The sequence below is a fragment of the Furipterus horrens genome, unplaced genomic scaffold (assembly GCF_987537825.1).
Source record: "Furipterus horrens unplaced genomic scaffold, mFurHor1.1.pri manual_scaffold_3, whole genome shotgun sequence".
Taxonomy (NCBI): Eukaryota; Metazoa; Chordata; class Mammalia; order Chiroptera; family Furipteridae; genus Furipterus; species Furipterus horrens.
The window spans coordinates 89,893,929-89,918,255 of NW_028327173.1; the positions used below are offsets into that span (position 1 = coordinate 89,893,929).

Below are 24,327 nucleotides of genomic sequence, written 5' to 3' on the forward strand. Positions count from 1 at the left end.
TTGTCACTAATTCCTTTACTCCCTGCCCTTCTTCCCCAAAATCAAAGGGAATTCTGAGAAAGGAAGATGAAAATCTGGTGATTCAAGTAGTTCAGATATTCAGCAGACTAACAATATTATTAAAGAATGGTCTTAATTTTTAAAACTTCATATATTTCTTCTTTCTATGAGTCTAAGAAAAAATGAGTTTAGCAACCTAGAGAGCAAAATAAAATATCAGTAAATGTTTACAAAATTAAAAATTAAGATTTTTCAACTTACTGTACTATCTGGGAGTGAGATCTCTTGAGTCGTTGATCAGCACATTCAATAATTTCTTCATATGATGTAACCTTGGAAAAATAAGCTAAACAAATTATTCTTGGGTAAAGTCTACAATTTTTATTTAATTTAATTATTTTTTTGCTTTTTTAAATCTCTACACATTGAAGTTCAATTAAATGACTCCCATCAATGAAAGTTTTACAACAAGCAAAACATCTTCCTTATATTTCAGAAACAGAAATAGAAATGGAATTACAGTATGTCTATTCAACATGTAGAAAGTGTCAAAAAAATGGACAACTGTAGTGAATCAACTATGATCCAGTCATCGTTCAGACAAATGTTGTATATATCAACTAAAAGATATAGTATATTTGGTTAAAGTCTATGCAGTTTAAAAAAATTTTGTTAACAGTTTATTAAGATATAATTCACATAGCATACAGTTGACTCACTTTAAATGTACAATTCAATGGCTTTTCTTGTATTCACAGATATGTGCATTCATCACCACAATCAAGTCTAAAATATTCTCATTACCCCAAAAAGAACCTCATATCTCTTAGCTGTCACTCCCCACTCCCTCCATACTCCCATTCCTGGGCAACCACTAATCTACTTTCTGTCACAGATATGCCCATTCTGGGTTGTTCATATAAACGGAATCATATAATATGTGACTGGCTTCTTTCACGTAGCATGATGTTTTCAAAGATCATCTATGTTGTAGCATATGTCAGCATTTCATTTCCTTTTATTGCCAAATATTATTCCACCAGATGGATATACCACATATTATTTATTCAGTCATCAGTTGATGGATATTTCAATTATTTCCACTTTTTGGCTCTTATGAATAATGCTGCTATAAACATTTGTGTATAGTTTTTCTGTGGGCATACGTTTTCATTTATCTTGTATATATACCTAAGAATAGAGTTGCTGGATCATACTGTAAACTTTTTAAAATATAGAATCATGTAAAGGAAAAGTCACATTTTTTTACACTCAACATAATTTTGTATTAGTTTCGGTTGTATGGCATAGTGGTTAGACAATTATATAGTGTTTACAAAGTGTTACCCCAATATTACCAGTACCAGCCTGGCACCATACATAGTTATTACCATACTATTGACTATATTGCTTACTCTGCACTTTACATCCCCATGACTATTTTGTAACTACCGATCTGTACTGCTCAATCCCTTCACTTTTTTTTCACCCAGTTCCCCAACCTCCTTCCCCTGTCCTTTGTATCTATAAGCCTCTTTCTTGTTTGTTTGTTCATTTATTTTATTCTTTAGATTCCACATATAAGTGAAATCAAATGGTGTTTGTCTTTCTCTCACTGACTTATTTCACTTAGTATAATACCCTTTAGGTCCATCCATGCTGTAAAAGGTAAAATTTCATTCTTTTTTATTGCTGAGTAACATTTCATTGTACATATGTACCACAGCTTTTTTATCCACTCATCTATTGATGGGCACCTGGGTTGCTTCCATATGTTAAGACAGTGTCTGAAAGGCAAACTAGAACACTGAGTTGGCAAAATTTAAAACTATTCTCAAAATGAAGTAGTAATTTAAGACTTGAAGTTGCTGACAGCAGAAGGATAGATACACACAATATTCTTTTGCTAACTTTCAGCCAAAGTGCAAATGGCTTTTTTTAAAATAAAGTCATTATGAAGTGAAAGAAAACCAATATAAATGTGTTGTACCATCCCTCAGATCCTTCTTAGCTCCAAAATTCTATTATTTAATATTTGGCATAGTTTTTAAGAGATGAATTTCAGTAAGAAAATTTGTACCTTTTTTATTAAATTGCCTAAGTGTCTTTGATACTTGTCATTTTCTTCAATGAGTCTGGTGCAATGGTCTTCCTTTGACTCTAGAAGATTTCCCAATTTTGCAATCTATGCAGAAGCATAAGTAAAAAATATTAACCTTGAAACAGCCATGGAAGCATGGATGTTAAGAACAAGTGAGAACTTTGAGCTATACTTTATTCCAATATTATCTCAAACTGAGTTGTACTGTAGGCAAATCAAGAGATGCTATGAACCAACACAGAGAGCAGCATGGTGACCACCAGAGGGAAGGTGGGGTGGTAGGGTGGTAGGAAATGCTAAAGGGAGTCAAATATAGGGTAACAGAAGGAGATTTGACTTTGGCTGGTGAACACACAATGCAACATACAGATGATGTATTATAGAATTGTATGCTTGAAACCTATATAATTTTATTAAACTATATCACTTCAATCAATTCAATAAAAAAAATTTTAAAGATGCTATAAACCAGATCCTTGTTAGATTGCATTTAGAATAGAGGAGCAGAACTTACATTTCAGGCTTCTCTCTAATTTAATACTCTGAAACAGCTTTGCAAATAAATACCTGTTGGTGAATACAAGTATTTATTAGCCCCCAACTCTTCCCTATCTTCTTTCCATATTTAACCAATGTAAAGTGTTACAGTGTTTTATTCAGAAGCAAATAAGTTGTGCTTAACCGTGCATTTTCAGCTGTGTTAAATACTCTCACTTGCATAAATGACTGCCAATTTTAAAAAAGGTTCAGCTCAATGTACATCAGATTCTTATCTATGGTCGAATTTTTATTTGCAGAAAAACCATGAAAATTTAAAAACTGTATTCTAAAAGCGACACCTTGGATTAATTATCAGGTAAGGTTATTCACAAGTTCCCTTAGCAATTACCTTAATTTTCAAAACAATTACAGAAGAAAAACAACAGAAATGTTCCCATTAAATAACAATGTTAAGGATGGCCATCAATCTTCTAATGTTTTAAATATACTTATATGTCTCCAGGAAGTAAAGGCAAACAAATTTGCTACAGAAATAGCAATTAACTTGTTTTTTCTTTCTTATGTAAAGGAATTAATGGGCTGATTTCAAATCAGTGGTCCTACTCAACTGACTGCATACACTATTTAAAGTAGGGAGTACAGATATTATCACTTCAATTTAACAGATGAAACCAAGGTGAAGAGAATTGAAAATATTTTTGAAAGGACACGTCTAGAAGTGGAAAATATTTACCAACCATTAGCATAGAGCTTTTTCTCTCCTGTTCTTTTGCATCTCATCTCCGCACTCCTGGCGGGTACAGTTCCACTCTTAGCCTCACATAACTCTTGATGTTTTACTGAAGCAATATGGAATTCCTCCTCACTTCTCTTCTTTATTATAGATTTCATGGAATATTTTGAATTTTTTAATGGATTTCCAGATCAAAGTAATAACGTTTATAAATCCTAAGATTGAATTCTTTATTTGCTAACTTCAGCTTTAAAGAAGAAGAGCAAAAGATGTCTTAAAGAATATTTATTTTTGAGATAAAGGGATAGCTCTGTAAACCAGTTTTTGGATTATAATGAAAATGAATCTAAAAATGTAAGTTTCTGCTAAAGAGTATTAAGTTTAACAGCTTTGAGAATATAATGGGCAAACAATAAACTGCATATATTTAAAGAATACAACTTGATATGTTTTACGTATGTATACAACTATGAAACCATCACCACAATCAAGACAGTGAACATATCCATCACTGCTCCTCCCACTAAAGTTTCCTCTTGCCTCTTGGCAATCCCTCCCTCCTGCCTGCCTTTCTTCCCTGACTCCCACACTCTATGCTAGCCCAGAAAAATGCTGATCTGCTTTCTGTCACCATTGATTAGTTTGTATTTTCTATAGTTTCATATCATGGAACCAAACAGTATTTACTCTTGTCTGGTTCTTCTCACTCAGCATAATTATTTTGTGATTCATCTAGGTTGCCTGTGTGTAAGAAGTTCATCTCTCTTTTTTTTTAAATTAATGAGTATGCCATTGTATGGTTTATCCATTCATCTATTGTGGACAGTTGAGTTGCTTTCAATTTTTGGTTATTACAAATAATGCTGCTAGGAACCTTCATTTACAAGTCTTTGTATAAACATATGCTTTCATTTCTCTGGGGTAAATAAATACCTAGGAGTAGAATGGTGATAGGTGTATGTTTAACTTTTTAAGAAACTACCAAATGTTTTCCAAAGTGATTGTACCATTTTATATTCCCACCAGCAGTGTATAAGAGTTGCAATTGCTCTACATCCTCACCAAGCCCTGGTATAATCAGTCTTCTTTTTTCCCCTTTCAGATCAGGAGGTGTGTCCATGGCATGAGAATCCATGGCATTGAAGCTAGAGAGGACCTCTCACACCCTCCTCCAGAGTCTGGATTCTATTGGAATATTGAGCTATTCCCCCCACCCCCAATTTCTCCCCAGTCTTCACTCAACTGGAGTACCTGCTTTCTCCCCAACTCCCAAGTTAACATATTCCTCTGTACCCTCATGGGTTCCACTGACTGATCCAACTGTGATATCTTTGCCATCCATTCTCCCAGCTACTTGTTCCTGAACTATGTCCCCTTCATAGTTTTCCCTCCTCCCCAAATCCCAGGAATGTTTGTCCTATCCTTTAAAGAAGATTCTTCTGACCACCTTCATTTATTTCTCCCACTCCCGCCCCCAATCCTTCCCTGCAACCACCAACAACCTGTTCTCTGTATCTGAGCTTGGTTTTGTTGTTGCTATTACTTTGTTTTGTTTTGTTTATTAGATTACACATATAAGACAGATTACATGGCATTTATCTTTATCTAACTCAATTCACTTAGCATAATGATAGTAGTTCTATCCTTGATTTTTGAGGAATCTTCATACTGTTTTCCACAGTGGCTGCACCATTTTACATTCTCACCAACAGTGCACAAGCGTTCCCTTTTCTCCACATACTAGCCAGCACTTGTTATTTCCTGTCTTTTTGATAAGAGCTGTTCTAACAGGTGTGAGGTGATAACTCTTTGTAGTTTTTATTTGCATTTCCCTGATGATTAGTGATGTTGAGCATCTTTTCATGTACCCATTGGCCATCTCTATGTCTTATTTGTAAAAATGTCTATTCAGATCTTCTGCCTATTTTTAATGGAATTTGTTCTTGCTTTGAGTTGTATAAGTTTTTTATATATTTTGGATATATCAGATACAGTGATACCCCGGCTAACGAGTGATCCTGCTAACGAATTTTTCAGCTAATGAATATTTTTTTCACTGTTTTCGGACTCAGCTAATGAATGTTTTAGTGGATGCGCGCGCTAACATAAAGCAGCAAACATGAACGGCTGGGCCATTCCAGGAGCTTGTCTTTTCCGTTTGTATGTGTATGACAAAGAAATGAGCTGACCACATCACATAGAGGAGACTCACCAACTCGACTGGGTTGTTTACATTCGAGACAGTGAGAAATGAGACACCTGATTTACATAAGCTGCTTCAGATTTGATGACAATGTACTGTAATGGTGTAAAGACTGTCGGTTCTTCATTCTAGTTTCCATTCTCCTTCATCATTTGGGTGGCTGTTCATCTCAACCTTTGGCGAGTTTTTGCCCTTTTATAGTGTGCTTTTTACTATTTTATAAAACTTACCTTTAAATAGTGGGCAGTATCCAGACGAATTAAATGATTTTCTATAGAAATCCACGGGGAATCACGTTTCGGCTAATGAAGATTTCGGCTAATGATTATGATTCCGGAATGAATTATCTTCGTTAGCCGAGGTATCACTGTATGACATGGCTTGCAAATATTTTGTCATTCAGTAGGTTGCCTTTTTGTTTTGTTGATTTCCTTTACTGTGCAGAAGTTTTTTATTTTGATGTGATCCCGCTTTTTTTTTCTCTTTCTTTTGTTGCTCTTATTTTGGTGTCAAGATTTTAAAAATTGTCACCAAGACTCACGTCAAGGAACTTACTGCCTATATTTTCTTCTAGAATTTTTAAAAAATATTTTATTGTTTATGCTATTAAGTTGTCCCAATTTTTCCCTTTTGCCCCCCCCCCACCTAGCCCCACCTGTAGAATATTTAGGGTTTCAGGTATTATGTTAAAGACTTTAGTCCATTTTGAGTTGATTTTTGTGATTGGATATGAAAGATAATGGTCCAGTTTTATTCTTTAGCATGTAACTGCCCAATTTTCCCAACACCATTTATTAAAGAGATTGTCCTTTTCCCCTTTGTATATTCTTGGCCCTTTTGTTGTAAACTTATTGACCATATATGTGTGGGTTTATTTCTGGGCTCTCTATTCTATTTCACTGATCTATGTGTTTCTTTTTATACCATTGCCATGCTGTTTTAATTATTATAGCTTCATAATAGAACTTGAAATCAGGGAACATGATGTCTCCAGTTTTGTTCTTCTTTCTCAGATTGCTTTGGCTATTTGGGGTCTTTTGTGTTCCATACAAATTGTAGGATTGTTTGTCCCATTTCTGTGAAAAATGCCATAGGAATTTTCATACACATTGCATTGAATCCATAGACTGCTTTGGGTTGTATGGACATTTTAACAATATTAATCCTTCCAATCTATGAGCATTAAATAGCTTTCCATTTATTTTCATCTGCTTCAGTGTCTTTCCTTAATGTCCTCTGTTCAGTTTTTAAAATATACATTCTAATAGGTGTGTAGTGGTATTTTCTTAATGAAGTCTCTGCTAAAATCTTTTTGCCCACATTTTTTTATTAGTTTCAGGTGTAAAGTATAGTGGTTAGACAATGATATATTTTACAAAATGTTCCCCTAATATTTCCAGTACTCCCATCTAACACTATACATAGTTATTGCAACATTATTGTCTATTACCTGTGCTGTACTTTACATCCTCATGACTATTTTGTGACTACCAATCTGTACTTCTTAATCCCTTCACCCTTTTCACCCAGTCCCCAACCCCTCCTCACCTCTCGCAACCATTAATCTATTCTGTATTTATGATTCTCTTTCTGTTTTGTTCATTTATATTGTTTTTTAAAAAATATATAATTTATTTATTTGTTTGTTGTTTTGTTTATTTATTTACTTTTAGAGAGAGGGGAAAGGAGAAAGAGAGGGAGAGAAATATCACTGTGTGGTTGCCTCTCACTTGCGCCCCCAACTGGGGACGGGACCTGACGTGCAACCGAGTCATGTGCCCTGACTGGGAATTGAACCAGTGACACTTGGCTCACAGACCGCTGCTCAATCCACTGAGCCACAGCAGCCAAGGCTATACTGTTATTTAGATTCCGTGTATAACTGAAATCCTATGGTATTTGTCTTTCTCTGACTTACTTCACTTAGAATAATACCCTTTAGGTCCATCCACGCTGCCAAAAATGGCAAGATTTCTTTCTCGTTATGTTTTGCCCACTTTTTAAATTGGGTTGTTTCTTTTCTTATTATAATAGAGTTTTGAGGGTTCTTTACATATTCTTGATATAAGTCCTTTATGAGATCTCTGACTTGCAAATATTTTCTCCCAGTTTGTGGCTCATCTTTTCATTAAGAGTTCAATATTTTAAAGTTAAAAAAATTTCAAAGTGAAAAGTTTTGGAAGACAGTTTATTAAAGTCAAATCGCTGAAAAATCTAAAATATTTTTATAAAAGCATACAAAAGAGTACTTTTAATCTGTAAAGTAATATTTATGCAATAATTTAAAGGTGGTGACATTTTTCTTTTGTAAGAGTATACTACGAGATAACCCTGAACGTGGATATTTGACTAATATTAATGAAAGCTGTTCTTTAATGTGGTGACTTATCCTTGATGTCTCAGAGACACTGTAAATCTTCAGAGCTGAATGCTAGGAAACCTCAACCCACTCAAAGTCTCCACCAAAGAAAGCATATTTGAATAGAGAAACTAAAAGTTAGTAAAGTGACTTTATATGCTGAAAGACCACTGTGAGTCAAACAGATGATAGTTCAGGTGAGGAGCAGCACTCCAAAGCTTTGTTCTGCCCTAGACCCTCCAATTCACCTGACAGTTCACACAGGCGAGACTTCTCCACTTTGCAATACTCTTACCTGGCCCCAGATTTCTAGATACATAGGTACTGTGCCTGATGATGCCACACCCACACTCCAACCTCCTGTTTGGTCCATTATTCTTGGGGCTTCCTTTCTATGCATGCATGGTTTTTGGCTATGTTTAATCCTTTGATTTGGCATCCTCTTTTGCCTCTAGTGAAGATCTCAGGTCTCACGGAGAAACCCTTCCTCTTCCCCTCCCATCTCCCCAAGTCAGTGACCATACCTAAGTGAAGGTATAAGAAACTAGATTTGAGCACAAAATAAATTTAAGAAAAAGAAGAAAATCTTTACATGGGTACCAGGCCCAGGAATATGTACCCTACAGATTTAAACCACTTTGGCTTGGAAAGCAGTCTGGATTCTGCACATAGTGGATATTATTTATTCCGTCACAATTCTTATTCTTTGAAAATATAGTGCATCTATTAAAATCTGTGTTAAATGAGAATTGTTAAAATCTGCATATGAGACTGTCTCACAGATACAATTAGTAAAAGCAACATATTGAAAAATGTTCCATCTTATTACAAGTATAAATTAAAAGAGCAATTGTTCACAAAAATTTTAAGTGATATTAATGTTGGCAATTTGGGGGAAACAGTAGCATTGACATGCTGATATCTGCAAGGGGAAATTTAATTCTTGGGAATTCACATGCATATTAATAGCTTTAAAAGCCGTAATCTCATTTCTATAATTTATTCTAAGGAAATAACCCACAAAGGAAAAGCCTCTCCAGTTAAATTAAAAGAACCCAAATTTCAAACAAGGGGAATAGCTAAAAAACATTGTATCTCCACTCTAGGAATATTATACATTATTTAGGAATCATATACAATCTATAAGGATAGCATAGTAACATGTAAAATGTGTGATATATTAATTTTTTAATATTTAAGAGTTTATGGACACTAAGACTTCAACTCTGTAAAAGTAAGTGAATAAAGACTGGATGTATCTGAAATGTTCTAGGGTGAGCTATAATGTATTCATATGTTAAAATACTACAGAGGGGTGAAAATGAGTAAATAACAGCTAAACCTACCACAAGACAGAATCTTGCAAATATAAGGTTGAGGGAGTAAAAACTTAGAAAAGGATATGCAAGATACAATTTTAAAAGATATTATGTATTGTTTAAAGATACATATCTATTCAGGAAATAAAAAAATACATGAAAGGTAAATCCCAAATTCAGGATAATGGTTACCACTGGGTGGAGGGGACCCAACAGGCTTGAACTATAATCACGCTTTATTTCTTAACCTGGGTAGCAGGTACATGGATATTTGTTTTATTAGTTTTCATATTGTTTGGTGTGAAATGTTCAGAGTAAATGTTTTCTGAAATAGCATCACAGCTCCTACATACATGGAGATAAAAAATAAGGTGTAACAAGACCTCCCCACCCCTGAGTGTTTGAGGGCTGAGAGCATGTGCAGTATCAAGTTCTCCTACCTCCACAGCTCTGCTTTCCTGTGGGGCCTGCCCATGTGAGCTGGAGCATCGCCACAGATGCAGACTCTAACAAGCGGTGATGGGCCTCGCCAGTTACCTTGAAGAAGCAGGCTCCACAGGCAGGGCTGAGTCAGGTAGGGGAAGAGTACCCATTTCTGGCCTTGTCCGCACAACATACACTTGACCATAGTAGAGGAGGAAGTCCTCTTGGAAAGCTGCTCCTGTTGATGGCAGACACCGAGAAGTATAGAAGCAGAGAAGCTGGCTGTCTGCTGGTGCTGGATGGGACTCATTCAGTTCAGGTGGGACTGCTCAGTTACAAAGTCCTCCAGGGAAATATTTCCTGGGTTATATCCCCTCAATATTCATTCTGTATTCTAGTTTTGTAGACATAGTTCCAAGTCAATATTTTAACTTGCCTGATATATTAGGAGAAACTAAAATCGGAACCACTAAAAAAAAAAAAAAAAAAAAAAAAAAAGAGGTCCATACATCATGTATTAGCTTTTTATTGTTACTGAAACAAATTAACACAAATTTAGTGGTTTAAAACAACACAAATTTATTATCTTACAGTTCTATAGGTTAGAAGTCTGACAAGGGTGTCGTGTCAGCAGGGCTGTGTTCCTTTCTGAAGGCTTTACGGGAGACTGCCCCGCTTCTCAAGGCTGCCCAAATTCCTTGGCCTGTGATCCCCTTGTCCCATCTTTAACACCTGCCGCATTGCATCTCTGACCTTCTTCAGTAGTCACATCTCCCTCCGACATGGCTGGATACAAGTGACTAGGTTGAGCTCTTCCTGGTAATCCAAGGTAATCTATAATCTATTTTTATATCTCAAAATCCTTGATTTAAACACATTTGCAAAGAGCCTTTGCCATAATTGCATGGATTCTTTATCTTAATAAGGGATGCAAAGTCCATTTTCCATGTTCTGGAGCTAGTATGTGGCCATCTCTGGGAGCCACTCTTGAGCCTACGACACACCTCTTAGAGAATCACCAAGGCCTCTATCACCCGATGTGCAAGTGGCTTGGCCACACAGCCAAGATGTTTGGCTCTGTCTTCCAGGATTCCTAAGAAGCATTTGCTTGTAATAACACTTGTTCCTCAGATGGGTTTTTCTTTTTTTTTACAATCCATTAGTTTCAACTTATAGAAGAGTGTCAGAGTTGAAATCATATTCACCATGACAGTAGATAGGTTGGTCATCATTATGGACAGCCTCAAAGATTGAGATAGCTGAAGGCTGGCTGATTGAATGATATCCCAATTCTTTACACTTAAGGTTTTGAGACTGAATACAAATAATAAAATATAAATTAAAAAATAATAATTAAACCAGAACAGGTGAAGAACAACAAGCAGCTATGAAGACAATTAAGCCTACAATGCCATATATTTGGTACTAAACTTCCTGGTAGCTGAAGTAAAACTGAATTGCGGTCAGTTACATGATTTTTCATTATTTGTGCAATGAAAACGCACCTGTTTCTAAAGAAAAGCTTTTCTTAGTAAGCTGGAAGTCTCAAAGGAAGTTCTCATCCATATAGCACTAAGTGAAACAACAATCTCTCTGTAGTAAGTGGAAAAAGGTGTTTCCTAGGATTGTTGAGAACATAACACCAAAACACAATTCAGTAAAAGTGGTCCTGTGATGACCAAGGCAGCATATTACCAGCAGAAGCTTTCTGATAATAAATATGATCCAGGTTGTGACTTTTTATTAAATTGTAAAATGAATTTATGACCAAAACACACACAAAAAGAAACAGAACAGAATAATAAAATCAGTGTTTCTTCTGTGTGGGGGCATATATATATATATTTGGTCAGATGTCAAATGTATTTTTATTGTGGGTTGCTACTAGAGGGATGAAAGGGTCTGCACAGAGAAACTTCAGAGATATAAAAGGCCTTAAACAGTTCTATTCTCTGACAAGGGTCTATAGAGAAAATATTGTGTCTTGCACTGGCCTTATAATAGGATTTAGAGAAATCAAGACAAAGAAGGTGAGGAATAGGGTCAGAGTATCAGAAGAATGCCCAGAATGCTAGAGAGGACAAGAAAACATTGTAAGATTGACATCTTCCTATGGAAGCTTAGGTTCTGCCTGGCTTGACAACCTTCCTACCTGTATGACCTGAGTTCTAGTGAACCCAGACTCTTCCTCAAGAGGTCAGTCAGTGGCAGAGAGGCCCAGAAACTCTAAAGTGTACTCAGGGTAATACTGTGCCCAAATCCAGGAAAGGGTGGCTCTCTTTCATAGTTCAGAGGGAGCATGAGACACTGGGTTGATTGTTTTCTTTTGGCTTGGTTAGAACATTTTTCCTAGAGTAGTAATTTTCTGCTTTGAAAAATATTTGTTTTCTTATTTTTATGACTATAAGGGATAAATATAAAAATAAAAAGAATATGCCACCTTTTGAGTATTTCCTGTACAAGTTAACAAACATAACTTTAGAGGCTACCAAAATAATAAATTAGGTAAATACTTTATGTAATATATAGAGTACTACAGTGAAGTGGTATGTTTTGGATAGTATTTCAGTTTTTAAACTTCAACTATTCTTTAATAATGGCTAAAGGATATCTTTTATAATACTGGTTAAAGACTATTAATTATATTAAAAAGGTTCCTATTTTACTACAGATAGAAACTAGGAGGAAGTTGAGGGATCATTACAATACATAAGGCCAACTTAAACCCTGAACATCAGCACTGTCAATTGGGCTCTTTTTTCCTCTAAACAAATCCCTGACTTTGGTGTACCTTATCAAGGACTTCTAGGACTAGGAGACATTTTGTACTCAACAGTTAAACGCTCAAAATGCGAGAGCCAGCCAGAAGGCAAAGGTAGGTCAAGGACCCTGTCTCAAGAAGTGAGTGAAGCAGACAGCAGAATGAGAATTTTGAAGAACCAAGGGCAAGGGTCAAAAGGACCATGAGAAAGCCATATGACAAAGCATCAGAGGGGATTTGGGCCATCAAATTTAACTCCAGTAGACCATGTCTTGCTGGCCTAGACTTCCTTAGAGAATAAGGAGTGAACCTTCTGGAGCATAATTATGCATCTCAAAAACAAAGAACAAAAAGAAATACCTTAGTGTAGTGAACCTCCCATCACTCCAACAAATATTATTTTTCCACCTGTCTCCAACTGCCTCCCTAAACACAAACATACATACTCATTCTGCCACCCTTTTATTTTCCTGGAGAATTTTAAAACAAACCTAGTCATCACATTAATTCACTCATAAACACTTTTCAGTAACAGATGACAGCTTCTAAAAACACAATGATACCCCTGTGACATCTACTAAAATTAATAATTTCTTAATATTACCTAATACGCGGACTGTGCTTAATTTTCTGCTATTATCTCACAAATACATTTTTATAGTAGGTTTGTTCAAATCAGGATCTACACAGGTTTCACATACTGCATTTGGTTGATTAGTCTCTAACTTATTTTAGTGTAACAGTTATTCTCCCTTCCTTTTCTCATGTCCATTGTTTATTTATTAGAACTTTTCACATTCTGGATCTGTTCTCATGGTGTCATTTAATGTTTCCTTATCCACTGGTAGTTAGCTCTAGCGGCTTCCTCAGATCCAGTTGTTTTTGATGAGACTGCTTCAAAGATGCTGTGTGTGTCCTCCTGCATCACATTGGGGGACACAGGTCTGCTTGTCTGAACTCTAGTGGGGTTGAGATTGATTAGCAGGCTCAGGTGTTTACAAGTCTGACCCATTCATTACTGCTCCCCATCAGTCTTAAACTTAAAGGTTTTACCAGCCATTATAATTGCCTAGCTTCCTTATTTTATTCATAAATGCAAATATAATTTTATAAACATATCTTTTCTTCTGTTTTTAATAGCTTACATTCTTCAGTGAAGAACTTTCCCTCGTCGATTATTTGGTTTCTTTGAGATACAGTGTGTTCAAGAAAGACTGTAGCAACATTTTAAAAGCAACACAGTATGTCTGACATGCTCCCATTTGTGTCCTTTTTCTTACTCCAGCTTCCCAAAGCTTCCACTCTCATCATCTTTTACGTCTTAAGCATAGAACTGCTAATGAATGACAGAGTTTATTGAGCACTCTCCTATTATATATCTATGCTCAAATTTCACTAGTCTTCAAGGCCCAAATCCCATCCCTTTTACAAAGTTTTTCATGATTCTCCCACTTGGATGTCATCTGTTCCTCCTCTGAACTCGTCATTCTACAGATATCTCCTCTTTTAGATGCTAGTCACTGTATCTCTTTTTAAGAAATTTCTCCTTTACTCTTTGTAAATAATTATTTATATATTTTATCTTCTTTTCTGGATTCCTGAGAAGCAGAGGTTATGTTTAATTTAGCTTTCTAGTTCCATAGTCACTAGTGTTTCTTAACCTTTTGTGAGAAGTCAATTACTTTTAATAAAAAAAAATTAATGAATTAGAAGAGAGGAAACATTTAAGCCTTCACAGCAATGGACTTCTTCTTCTCTTAAAGGTGAAGAGGTTCTCTTGGGCCCTCTCTTCCAGGATGATACCCCCCCCAAAAGAGAAGAGACAATAGTTGTGTTAAAAGGCCATGTCCATGTGCAGCCTTTTTGCTGCACCAGCTGTGCCCAATGCATGCCTAAGAAGAAGACCGTTAAGAAGCTTGCCATTTGGACTTCTGGTCAAGATGAAGAAAAACTTCCATAATTTGGTGAAGGAACTAGACATACATTTCCAGGAAGCTCAGAGAGTCCCAACAAGATGGACCCAAAGAGGACCACGCCAAGACACATTTAATTAAAATGCCAAAGGTTAAAGATAAAGAAGAAATCTTAAAAGTAGCGAGAGAAAAGCAGAGAATTAACTACAAATGAGTACCCATAAGACTCAGTTCATTTCTCAGAAGAAACTTTGCAGGCAAGAAAGACTGGCAAGAAATATTCAAAATTATGAAAAGCAAGGACCTACATCCTAGATAACTCTATCCAGCAAAGCTATCATTTAGAATGGAAGGGCAAGTGAAGTACTTCCCAGACAAGGTAAAACTAAAGGAGTTTATCATCACCAACCCATTATTACATGAATATTAAAGGGACTTCGTTAAGAAAAAGAAGATCAACACTGTGAACATTAACATGACAACAAACTCACAACTATCAACAAATGAATCTAAAAAATAATAATAAAAACAAACTAAACAAACAACCAGAATAAGAACAGAATCATAAGTATGGCTACCATATGGAGGGTTATCAGTGGAGAGGGGAAAAGAAGAGAGTGTGGGAAAAGGTACAAGGATTAAGAAGCATAATTGGTAGATACAAAATAGACAAAGGAATATTATGAACAGTATAGGAAATGGAGAAGCCAAAGGACTTATATGCACAAACCATGAACATGAACTAATGTGGGGGGGATTGTTGGAGGGAAGGTGGGGACCCAGTGGGGAGGGGCAAAGGGGGGAAAATTGGGGCAACTGCAATAGCATAATCAAAATATACTTTAAGAAAAAAGGAAGCTTTATCATTCAAAACACAGCAGAGGCAGCAGCTGTTAGGGATGTTACCAAAGTGAGTCTCTTCGATGCCAATGTGCTTCCCAAGCTGAATGTGAAACTACATTACTGTGAGGATGTGCTATTCACAGCAAGGAGATCAGGAATCATTCTTGTGAAGCCCAGAAGGACTAAACAGCCTACCCCAATTTAGAGCTGCCGGCGCTGTCCCACCAGCTCCACCAAAGCCCATATAAGGAGTTAAATCTTAAGGACTAAAGAAATATTCTCTGGGAAAAAATAAAATGGAAATTATACTTTAAAAATATAAATGGGTATGTTATAAATTTAGTATATATGCTTATTTTTAATAATTTAGAAATACGATAGACTTCTTTAATTAACTGCTATTAAAAATTATGTTAATTAACCATCTTTTCATTATAGTGGGATCCAACTGGATTGTAACTCTAAAACCATCTAGCTACCAATATCATATTTTCATTTTCTTCTAACATATTTTTCCTATTTATCTGTCTTTATTTTTCCGGCTTTATTGAGATATAATTTAAGGTATATAATTTATTGATTTGATACACTTATATACTGCAAAACATTTACCACCATTCCATTAGCTAATACCTTCATTAAGTTACATAATTACCATTTCTTTTCTGCAGTAACACCGTTTTTGTTAGATGCCATCTAAAGTAAACTATGAGTGCTGTTTCCCAAAGCACCCCTTAATCATAGTTGTTGTAAACAGCTATCTCTATAAGAATAGTGGTAGCATATGCAACAAAGTAAATATGCTTAATTCACTATGAAAAATTGTACGTCTTTTGATTTCTACATTTTGAAAGAAATTAATCTGATTAGTCTAAAGAGATATCATATGGGACATTATGTAAAATTTCAAAACCTGAAAATGCAATGTTTAGTTCTATACTTTGTGGGTGAATAATATTGCCACAATGCCAGTGTGTGACCATTTTAATGAGAAAATTTCTTAAACTTGTTAATAAATGGTACTATGTATAAAAATGATAGCAAAGCAACAAAAAGTTTTTCTTACCAAGATATTAAGTTCCTCATTTAGACTGTGGTACTTATCCAATTTGACTCCCAATAAGGTAGGTACATCTCTGACTTCATTTGAACTCGCATTCTTGACGTCATTTGAATCAAATTCTGTAACCTGAGATTAAATATATTTGTGCTCACTTCCAATACTTTCACACTACTTTGAACATTTAAAAAATAAATACTTTAGCTAGATAGACATGCTTCACCACCCACCAGCTATAAGAAGAAATACAACTACCTCAAAACTAAAAACAACCAGAACTATGAGAAAATTGAATTGCATGGAAATACAACAAACAAAGATATAAAGAAGCAATACACATCCAAACAGGTAGGAGGGGTGGCGATGGAGCAAAGAGGACATGGTATGGCTGCAGTGGTGGTGGTGGCAGTGGTGGCAGCAACACGGCAATGGCTGTGGCTGAGCAGTGGAAAGAGCAGCCACACATTATAAAAGTCAGGAGGGACACCTGGCGAGCGATCCCAGCCCCAGACCAGACCATGCAGCTCATGGAAAATAAAGCCTCATTGCTTCTGACTGTGAAAACCAGTGGGGGTTGGGGCGGAAGAAGAAACTGCTGGTGTCTCAGAAGAGTCCATTTGTTTAGAGGGCCCCCATGGTTCTAGAACATCTGCAAATCCATCCACTCTGGGAATTACAACCAGGGAAACAGCTAGAAGGGCACCAGTCCTATACAGGAAGCAGAAGTGCCTGGAAAAGGGGTGAGTGCTAAGCAGGCAGCATTGTTCCCTCTCAGACTCCTCCCCCACATACAATGCCACAACATGGTGAAATGGCTCAGCCCGCACTGATGCCTACCTAAGGCTCCGCCCCTTACAATGTAACAGATGCAACAGCCCTACCTAAGACACAGGAAAACACAGAAGGTGGTCAAGTTGAGAAGGCAGAGAAGTATGGCCCAAAAGAGGTAGCAGATCAAGGTTCCAGTGGGAGAACTAAGCAATGAGGAAATAGCCAACCCAACAGATGCAGAGTTCAAAACACTTGTGATAATGATGATTACAGACTTAACAGACAAGGTTAAGTATGACAAAAGCATAAGGGAAGAAGTGAAGTCTAGGCTAAGTGAAACGAAGGGAAATCCACATGAAACCAATGGTGAAGGAAAGGAAGCTGGGGTTTGGATCAATGATTTGGAACAGAAGGAAGAAATAAATAGTCAACCAGTAAAGAATGAAGAAACAAGAATTGAAAAAAATGAGGAGAGGCTTAGGAATCTCTGGGACAACTTTAAATGTGCCAACATCCAAATCATAGGGGTGCCAGAAGAAGAGTAAGAGTAAGAAAGTGTAAACTTATGTGAAAAAATAATGAATAAAATTTTCCCTATTTTGGTGAAGGAAATAGACATACACGTTCAGGAAGCACAGAGAGTCCCAAACAAGCAAGACCCAAAGAGGACCACACCCAGACACATCATACTTAAAATGCCAAAGGTTCAAAATAAAAAGAGAATCTTAAATGCAGCAAGAGAAAAGAAGAGAGTTACCTACAAAGGGGTGTCTATGCGACTATCAGCTGATTTCTCAAAAGAACCTTTGCAGGCAAAAAGGGACTGGCAAGAAAGATTCAATGTGATGAAAAGCAAGGACCTACAACCAAGACTACACTATCCAGCAAAGCTATCATTTAGAATGGAAGGGCAGATAAAGTGCTTCTCAGACAAGGTAAAGCTAAAGAAATTCATCAATACCAACCCATTATTATATGAAATGTTAAAGGGATTTATTTAAGAAAAAGAAGAGCAACATTATGAACATTAAAATGACAACAAACAACTATCAGCAACAGAATCTAAAAAATAAAACAAAATCCAACTAAGCAAACAACCAGAATAGGAACAGAATCATAGGTATGGGGATCATTTGGAGGGTTATCAGCTGGGAGGGGGAAGGGAGAGAAAGGGAGAAATGGTGGAGGGATTAAGAAGCATAATCTGTTGCTACAAAATAGACAGGGGGAAGTTAAGAATAATATAGGAAAGGGTGAAGCCAAAGAACTTATATGCATGACCCATGAACATGAACTAAGGGGGGTGGTACTACTGGAGGGAAGGGGGGTATTGGGTGGAGGGGAGCAAAGGGAAAAATGTGGGACAACTGTAACAGCATAATCGATAAAATATACTTAAAAATAAACACTTTATTAGTGAAATAACCAAAGAGATTTTTAGTGGCTAGAATGATAGAAGTATAGAACTTAGAACTAAAAGGATTTAAACAAGTTTACCAAAAGAATATAAACATCTGAAATTATATTTCTGTATGTTAGACAGTACATAGTAAATGTTAAACTCACATCAATAACCTGATCTTGAAATGCCTTTTCATTAGCAATTAACTCTCTAAAAGCTGCGATTCTGTCTTTATGTTTCTGTAGCTGAGAAAGAAGGCATTTTATATTTCAGAGAAGGAGAGTAAATAAAACTACATCCTATAACATTTATAATAAAATCATCAAACCATGCACAGTCCAATTCATGGTCTCCCAAAAGACACACTGTTTTGACAGGTTTTGCTGTGTGATAAGAGTTCTCTTCACACAAAAGGCCTGAGGCTGCTGTCCTTAGAAAGGCCTGCTAGCCGGGCTACCCTCTAACTGGATCTGGGAGCTTGGGTTGTGGAAGGGTTTCCATCCTCTCCTGATATGAATGGCTCATTGTGCCTAACATATTTGTACAAAGAATATGGTTTATGCTCAACACCTCTTTCCACCTGGAGGGTCTATAATCTTGGTACATGCTAGACAGAAGGGGTCTATGTGGACAGTCTGCAGTAAAAACCCTGGTCCCTGGGTCACAGATGGCCTTCCCTGATGGACATTTCACATGTGTCGTCACGACTCACGGCTGGGGAATGAAGTGCATCCTGTGAGACTCCACTGGGAGGAGATGGAAGCTTGACTCTGGTTTTCTTTGGACTTTGCCCTACATACCTTTTTCCTTTGCTGATTTTGCTCTGTATCCTCTCACTGTGATAATACATCATAGCTATGAGTACACTGTATGTTAAGTCCCTTGGGTCCTAGTGAATCCCTGAACTTGAAGATGGGCTTGGGATCTCCAGGGAGCTTATCCTAATACTCCATTGTTTTTATAGTCAGGCTACTAAAATTCTTCTTTAAAGAAAAAAAAAAAAAAAAAAACTAGTCTACTTTTCTAGATGCAAGTTATAATCATTTCTTATTTATTCATTTATTTGTTCAGTATAACAATAAATCTTAATATTCAAACATTCCCAAATATCAGAGAAGTGTGCTGCACAGAATATTTTTTACTATGAACAATTTCCAGTATTTTTAAAAAATAGAGAAATAAACTTTAATGAACCACCCTGTAACTACTATCCAGCTTCAACTATTAATAACTAATGCCCAATCTTGTATCATAATTTATTCCAACCACTTCCTTCTTTCTCCATGCCCCTTCACCGAATCAGATCACAGACATCATGTAATCTCATCTGCCAATAGTTCAGGAATTACATAGAAATTTACCAAAAGAGCATAAATATCTGAAATTGTATTTTGTACTATCCTGCTTCAACCTTCAACTGGGCTTATTTCTGAAGACTGGTTTAAGAAGCAGAGGCCAGTAATTTCTGTGCATATTTATTTATCTCTTGCTCCTTTTCTCTATAGGTTATCTATAAGACACAGAGTCCCCAGAATACCTGCAACACATTTTCTATCCCTTCAGTTCACAGAAGTAATTTCCAGATAGCACAGCACTAAATTTGTTATAATGATTCAAGATTTCAGATTTAAATATGTTTTTATTCCTTCAGCCAGGTAAATTTGTCACTTTTGTATCCCTTTCAGATTAAAAACTGCACAAGTTAACATTCTGCTATCACCTTCCCCGTCTAATTTACTCTCTTTTTTTAATCCTCACCTGAGGACATGCTTATTGGTTTTATTTCTTTTTTAAAAATTTAACCTTTATTGTATTTTTTCCCATTACTATTTAGTCCCCTTATATCCCCTCCCCCCAGCAATCATGTTTATTTCTTTTAGGGGGGGTGGGGGGACAGAGGGAGAGAGAGGAAGAGAAACACATCAATTGGTTACCTCTCACATGCGCCCCAGCCAGGGACCAAACCCACAACCCAGGCATATGCCCTGACTGGGAATTGAACCAGTGACCCTTAGATTTATGGGATGATGCTCCAAACCAGCTGACCCACAAAGACCAAGGCTTAACCTACTCTCTTTTTTTTATCTTTTAATCTCTACACCAAGAAAAGAATTGTTGAAGAAATTTCAGGAGCCACTTCCTTACACTTGTTCCACATGAGAAATAAAATAATTTGTTTTCAGTTTATCCGTTATTCCAAGTGATAAAGTTTGTAATCACTATAAAAATGTCAAAATACACTATTCTTCAAGAATGAGTAATGCCATGCAAAAGCAAAGAAATAATCATAACAATTTTTGGTAGATGAATGAGACTTTCTAATACACACCTACATTATAAGACAAGCCAAATGTTGCACAATATAGCTCCTTAGTGAGAACCATAATAAAGCTAATCTGGTCCATAAAAATTGTCCTTTTAAATTTTATTCTATATTTTATTTCTTAGAGAGAGGGGAAGGGAGGGAGAAAGAAAGGGAGAGAAACATTGATATGAGAGAGAAATATTGATTGTTGCCTTCCATAAGCACCAGGGAATCAAACTGGCGACTTTCTGGTTTGCAGGATAAAGCCCAACCAACTGAGCCCCACCAGCCAGGGTGCATGAAAACAATTCTTTTTAAAAATTATCCAAGCATCAGCCTGTGAACCAAGTGTTGCTGGTTCAATTTCCAGTCAGGGCACATGACTAGGTTGCACGTCAGGTCCCCAGTTACGGGCACGAGTGAGAGGCAACCACACAGTGATGTTTCTCTCCCTCTCTTTCTCCTTTCCCCTCTCTCTAAAAATAAATAAATAAATAAACAAACAAATAAATAAATAAATTTTAAAAAATTATCCAAATTTTAGGATTCTCTTTGTACATTTGTACTACCTTATACTTTGACTATTTTTTTCACTAAAGATAATACAATTTTTATTATTAATTTTTTTTTAATTTAGAGAGAGAAACATTGGTTTGTTGTTCTGCTTACTTATGCATTCATTGGTTGATTCTTATATGTGCCTTGACTAGGGACCAAACCCACAACTTTGGCGTATAGGGATGACTCTCTAACCAACTAAGCTACCCAGCCAGGGTGATACAATTCTTAGGACAAAAAATACATACAATACCTCTTGATCTAAATTTTCCTTTTTAAGATGGAAGCTCTTCAATTTTTGCAGCATTGTATCACTAACTTTCTCATTCTCTTTGAAATGTTCAGCATCGGGATTGCTGATGTCCTAAAGAAAACAGTTTGAGAAGCTAGATTAAATATTTTGCAGTAAAGGTAAAAGAAAGAAGGAAAGAACACAAATTAAACAAACCTCCCTCCCAAAATAAGTGATCAAACCAAAGGAGATAAAATAATATTGAACTGAATTCTTCAGTTATTCATCACAAGACATCCAATAAAAGGTTAGCGTGGAAAGAATTCATATAGATTTATACTCACATATAAATTGTTATTGGGACAGATTAATATAATCACTAGGAGGTTAGTACTCACTTATAATAACTATACATGCTTATGCATTCATACATACATCCCCTCCTAACCTAGTCAGTTTACAAATCTAAATTCTAGACAAATTATTGTAACTGACACCAAAATAATCAGACATCCTCAATAATACTAAAACTCTAGAATAAAGGTACCTGTACCAAAATAAGTTAAGGCTCAAAAATTCACGCATAGAAATCAGACTGATGAGAGATGCTGCCTGAGCTCTGACACTTTATTATATGTGAGACTTTGAACATGAAACTCAACAATTCTAAGCCTTGGTTTGTGTTTCCCTGTATTTTTTTAAAGCCTGATAATATAAAGAATGGTGTAAAAGCTAACTCATGAAAAGCATGAAGAGTAAACTTAAATGGCTTCAAGGACAGGTTAGGAAATCAGCAAATATTTGTTGAGTAGCTATTAAGAGCCTAACCTATATTAGGTACATAGAACATTCAACCTATCAAGTCTCTAATCTTGAAGGCTTATGTCCTAGTGAGATGGGAGACAGAATAGCAAACATAGCCTTGGTTTGGCGTGGAATGAGATCCACTAAGAAGACCTATACTTCATTATTGTGAGGTCTTGTAGAGAAGAACTAGCCAGCATATAAGACTGAGAAAGAACAGTAGCTGCCCGTGAGATGGCAGAAAACCAAGCAAATATGGTGAGTAAGCAAATGTCTGAAGGGCAAGCTGGGGTAAAAAGGTTTGCAGCCAAGAAGAGTCTGTGCCACAATCAAATTCCAATATTTAAAAACACAACTTTAGGACATCCGGCCAAGATGGAAGGCTGGCTAGACATGCTGCGTCTCCATCCACAATTAAGAAGGAATACCAGTATCTCAAAACTAGAGACAGCCAGAGGTTCCAGGAAACTGAGCTGCATGGAAGTCCAACAAACAAAGATATGAAGAAGAAATACTCACCCAGACAGGTAAGAGGAGTGGAGAGGATGTGGTGTGGCAGCAGCAGCAGGCTGGCAGAAAGCCCAGTCACACATTTTTAAAAAGTAGGAAAGAAGCTAGGGAGTACTCCCAGCACCGGACCAGATGCAGCTCACAGTCCCAGTGCCAGGAAAATAAAGCCTCATTGCTTCTGACTCTGCAAACCAGTGGGGGTTGGAGCAGAGGAAGAAATTAATGGCCTCTCCGCAGAGTTCCCTTGTTTAAAGGGCTCCCATGGTCCTAGAATGTCTGCAGACCCACCCACCCAGGGAATGATGGCCAGGGCAGCAGCTAGAGGGGCGCCAGCTCCATAAAGGAAGCAGGGCAAGTGTCTGGAAAAGGGGCAAGTGCTGAGCAAGTGGCATTGTTTCCTCTCAGACCTCTCCTCCACACATAGCACCACAACGTGGTGAAATGGGTCACCCTGTATCAGTAAATACCTAAGGCTCTGCTCCTTATAGCATAACAGGTATGACAGCTCTACCTAAGACACAGAGGCAAACAAATACAGGAGTCTGTCAAGATGAGGAGACAGAGAAGTGTGGCCCAAAAGGGGAAACAGATCAAGGTTCCAGCGGGAGAACTAAGTGATGAAGAGATAGTCAACCTAACAAACGAGGAGGTAGTCAACCTACCAGATGCACAGTTCAAAACACTGGTGATAAAGATGCTCACAGACTTGACAGATATGCTTAAGTATGGCAAACGCATAAGGGAAGAAGTAAAGGCTATGCTAAATGAAATGAAGGAAAATCCACAAAAAACCAATGGTGAAGGAAAGGGCACTGGGGTTCAAATCAATGATTTGGAACATAAGGAAGAAGAAAACAGTCGACCAGTACAGAATGAGGAAACAAGAATTGGAAAAAATGAAGAGAGGCTTAGGAACCTCTGGGACAACTTTAAGTGTGCAAACATCCAAATCATAGGAGTGACAGGAGGGGAAGAGAAACAGAAAGAAATCGAAAACTTATGTGAAAAAATAATGAAGGAAAACTTCGCAAATTTGGCAAAGGAAATAGACATACAAGTCCAGGAAGCACAGAGATACCAAACAAACTAGACCCAAAAAAGACCACTCCAAGGCACATCACAGTTAAAATGTCAAAGGTGAAAGATAAAGAGAGAATCTTAAAAGCAGCAAGAGAAAAGGGGTGCCTATAAGACTATCAGCTGATTTCTCAAAAGAAACTTTGCAAGCAAGAAGTGACTGGCAAGAAGTAGTCAATGTGATGAAAAGCAAGGCCCTATAACCAAGATTATTCTATCCAGCAAAGCTATTATTTAGAATAGAAAGACAGATAAAGTGCTTCCCAGACAAGGTAAAGCTAAAGGAGTTTATCAGCACCAAGCCATTATTATATGAAATGTTAAAGGAACTCATTTAAGAAAAAGAAGTTCAAAACTATGAACACTAAAATGACAGCAAACTCACAACTATCACAACTGAAGCTAAAAAATAAAACAAAATCCAACTAAGCAAACCAGAATAGGAACAGAAT

The 24,327-nt window shown here is 36.7% G+C and overlaps 1 protein-coding gene across 1 annotated transcript in view; it reads right to left on the reverse strand.

The window, feature by feature from the left end:
- Positions 1-257: 257 nt before the first annotated feature.
- CAGE1 (cancer antigen 1) overlaps positions 258-24,327 on the reverse strand; it is a 39,905-nt gene continuing 15,835 nt past the window's right edge. Inside the window, exons 8-12 of the mRNA XM_090268297.1 lie at positions 21,506-21,616; positions 18,554-18,634; positions 16,223-16,345; positions 2,081-2,185; positions 258-332 (exon numbers count right to left, since the gene is read on the reverse strand). Coding sequence (XP_090124423.1) covers positions 258-332; positions 2,081-2,185; positions 16,223-16,345; positions 18,554-18,634; positions 21,506-21,616 — 495 coding nt within the window. The remainder of the gene's footprint in view (positions 333-2,080; positions 2,186-16,222; positions 16,346-18,553; positions 18,635-21,505; positions 21,617-24,327) is intronic.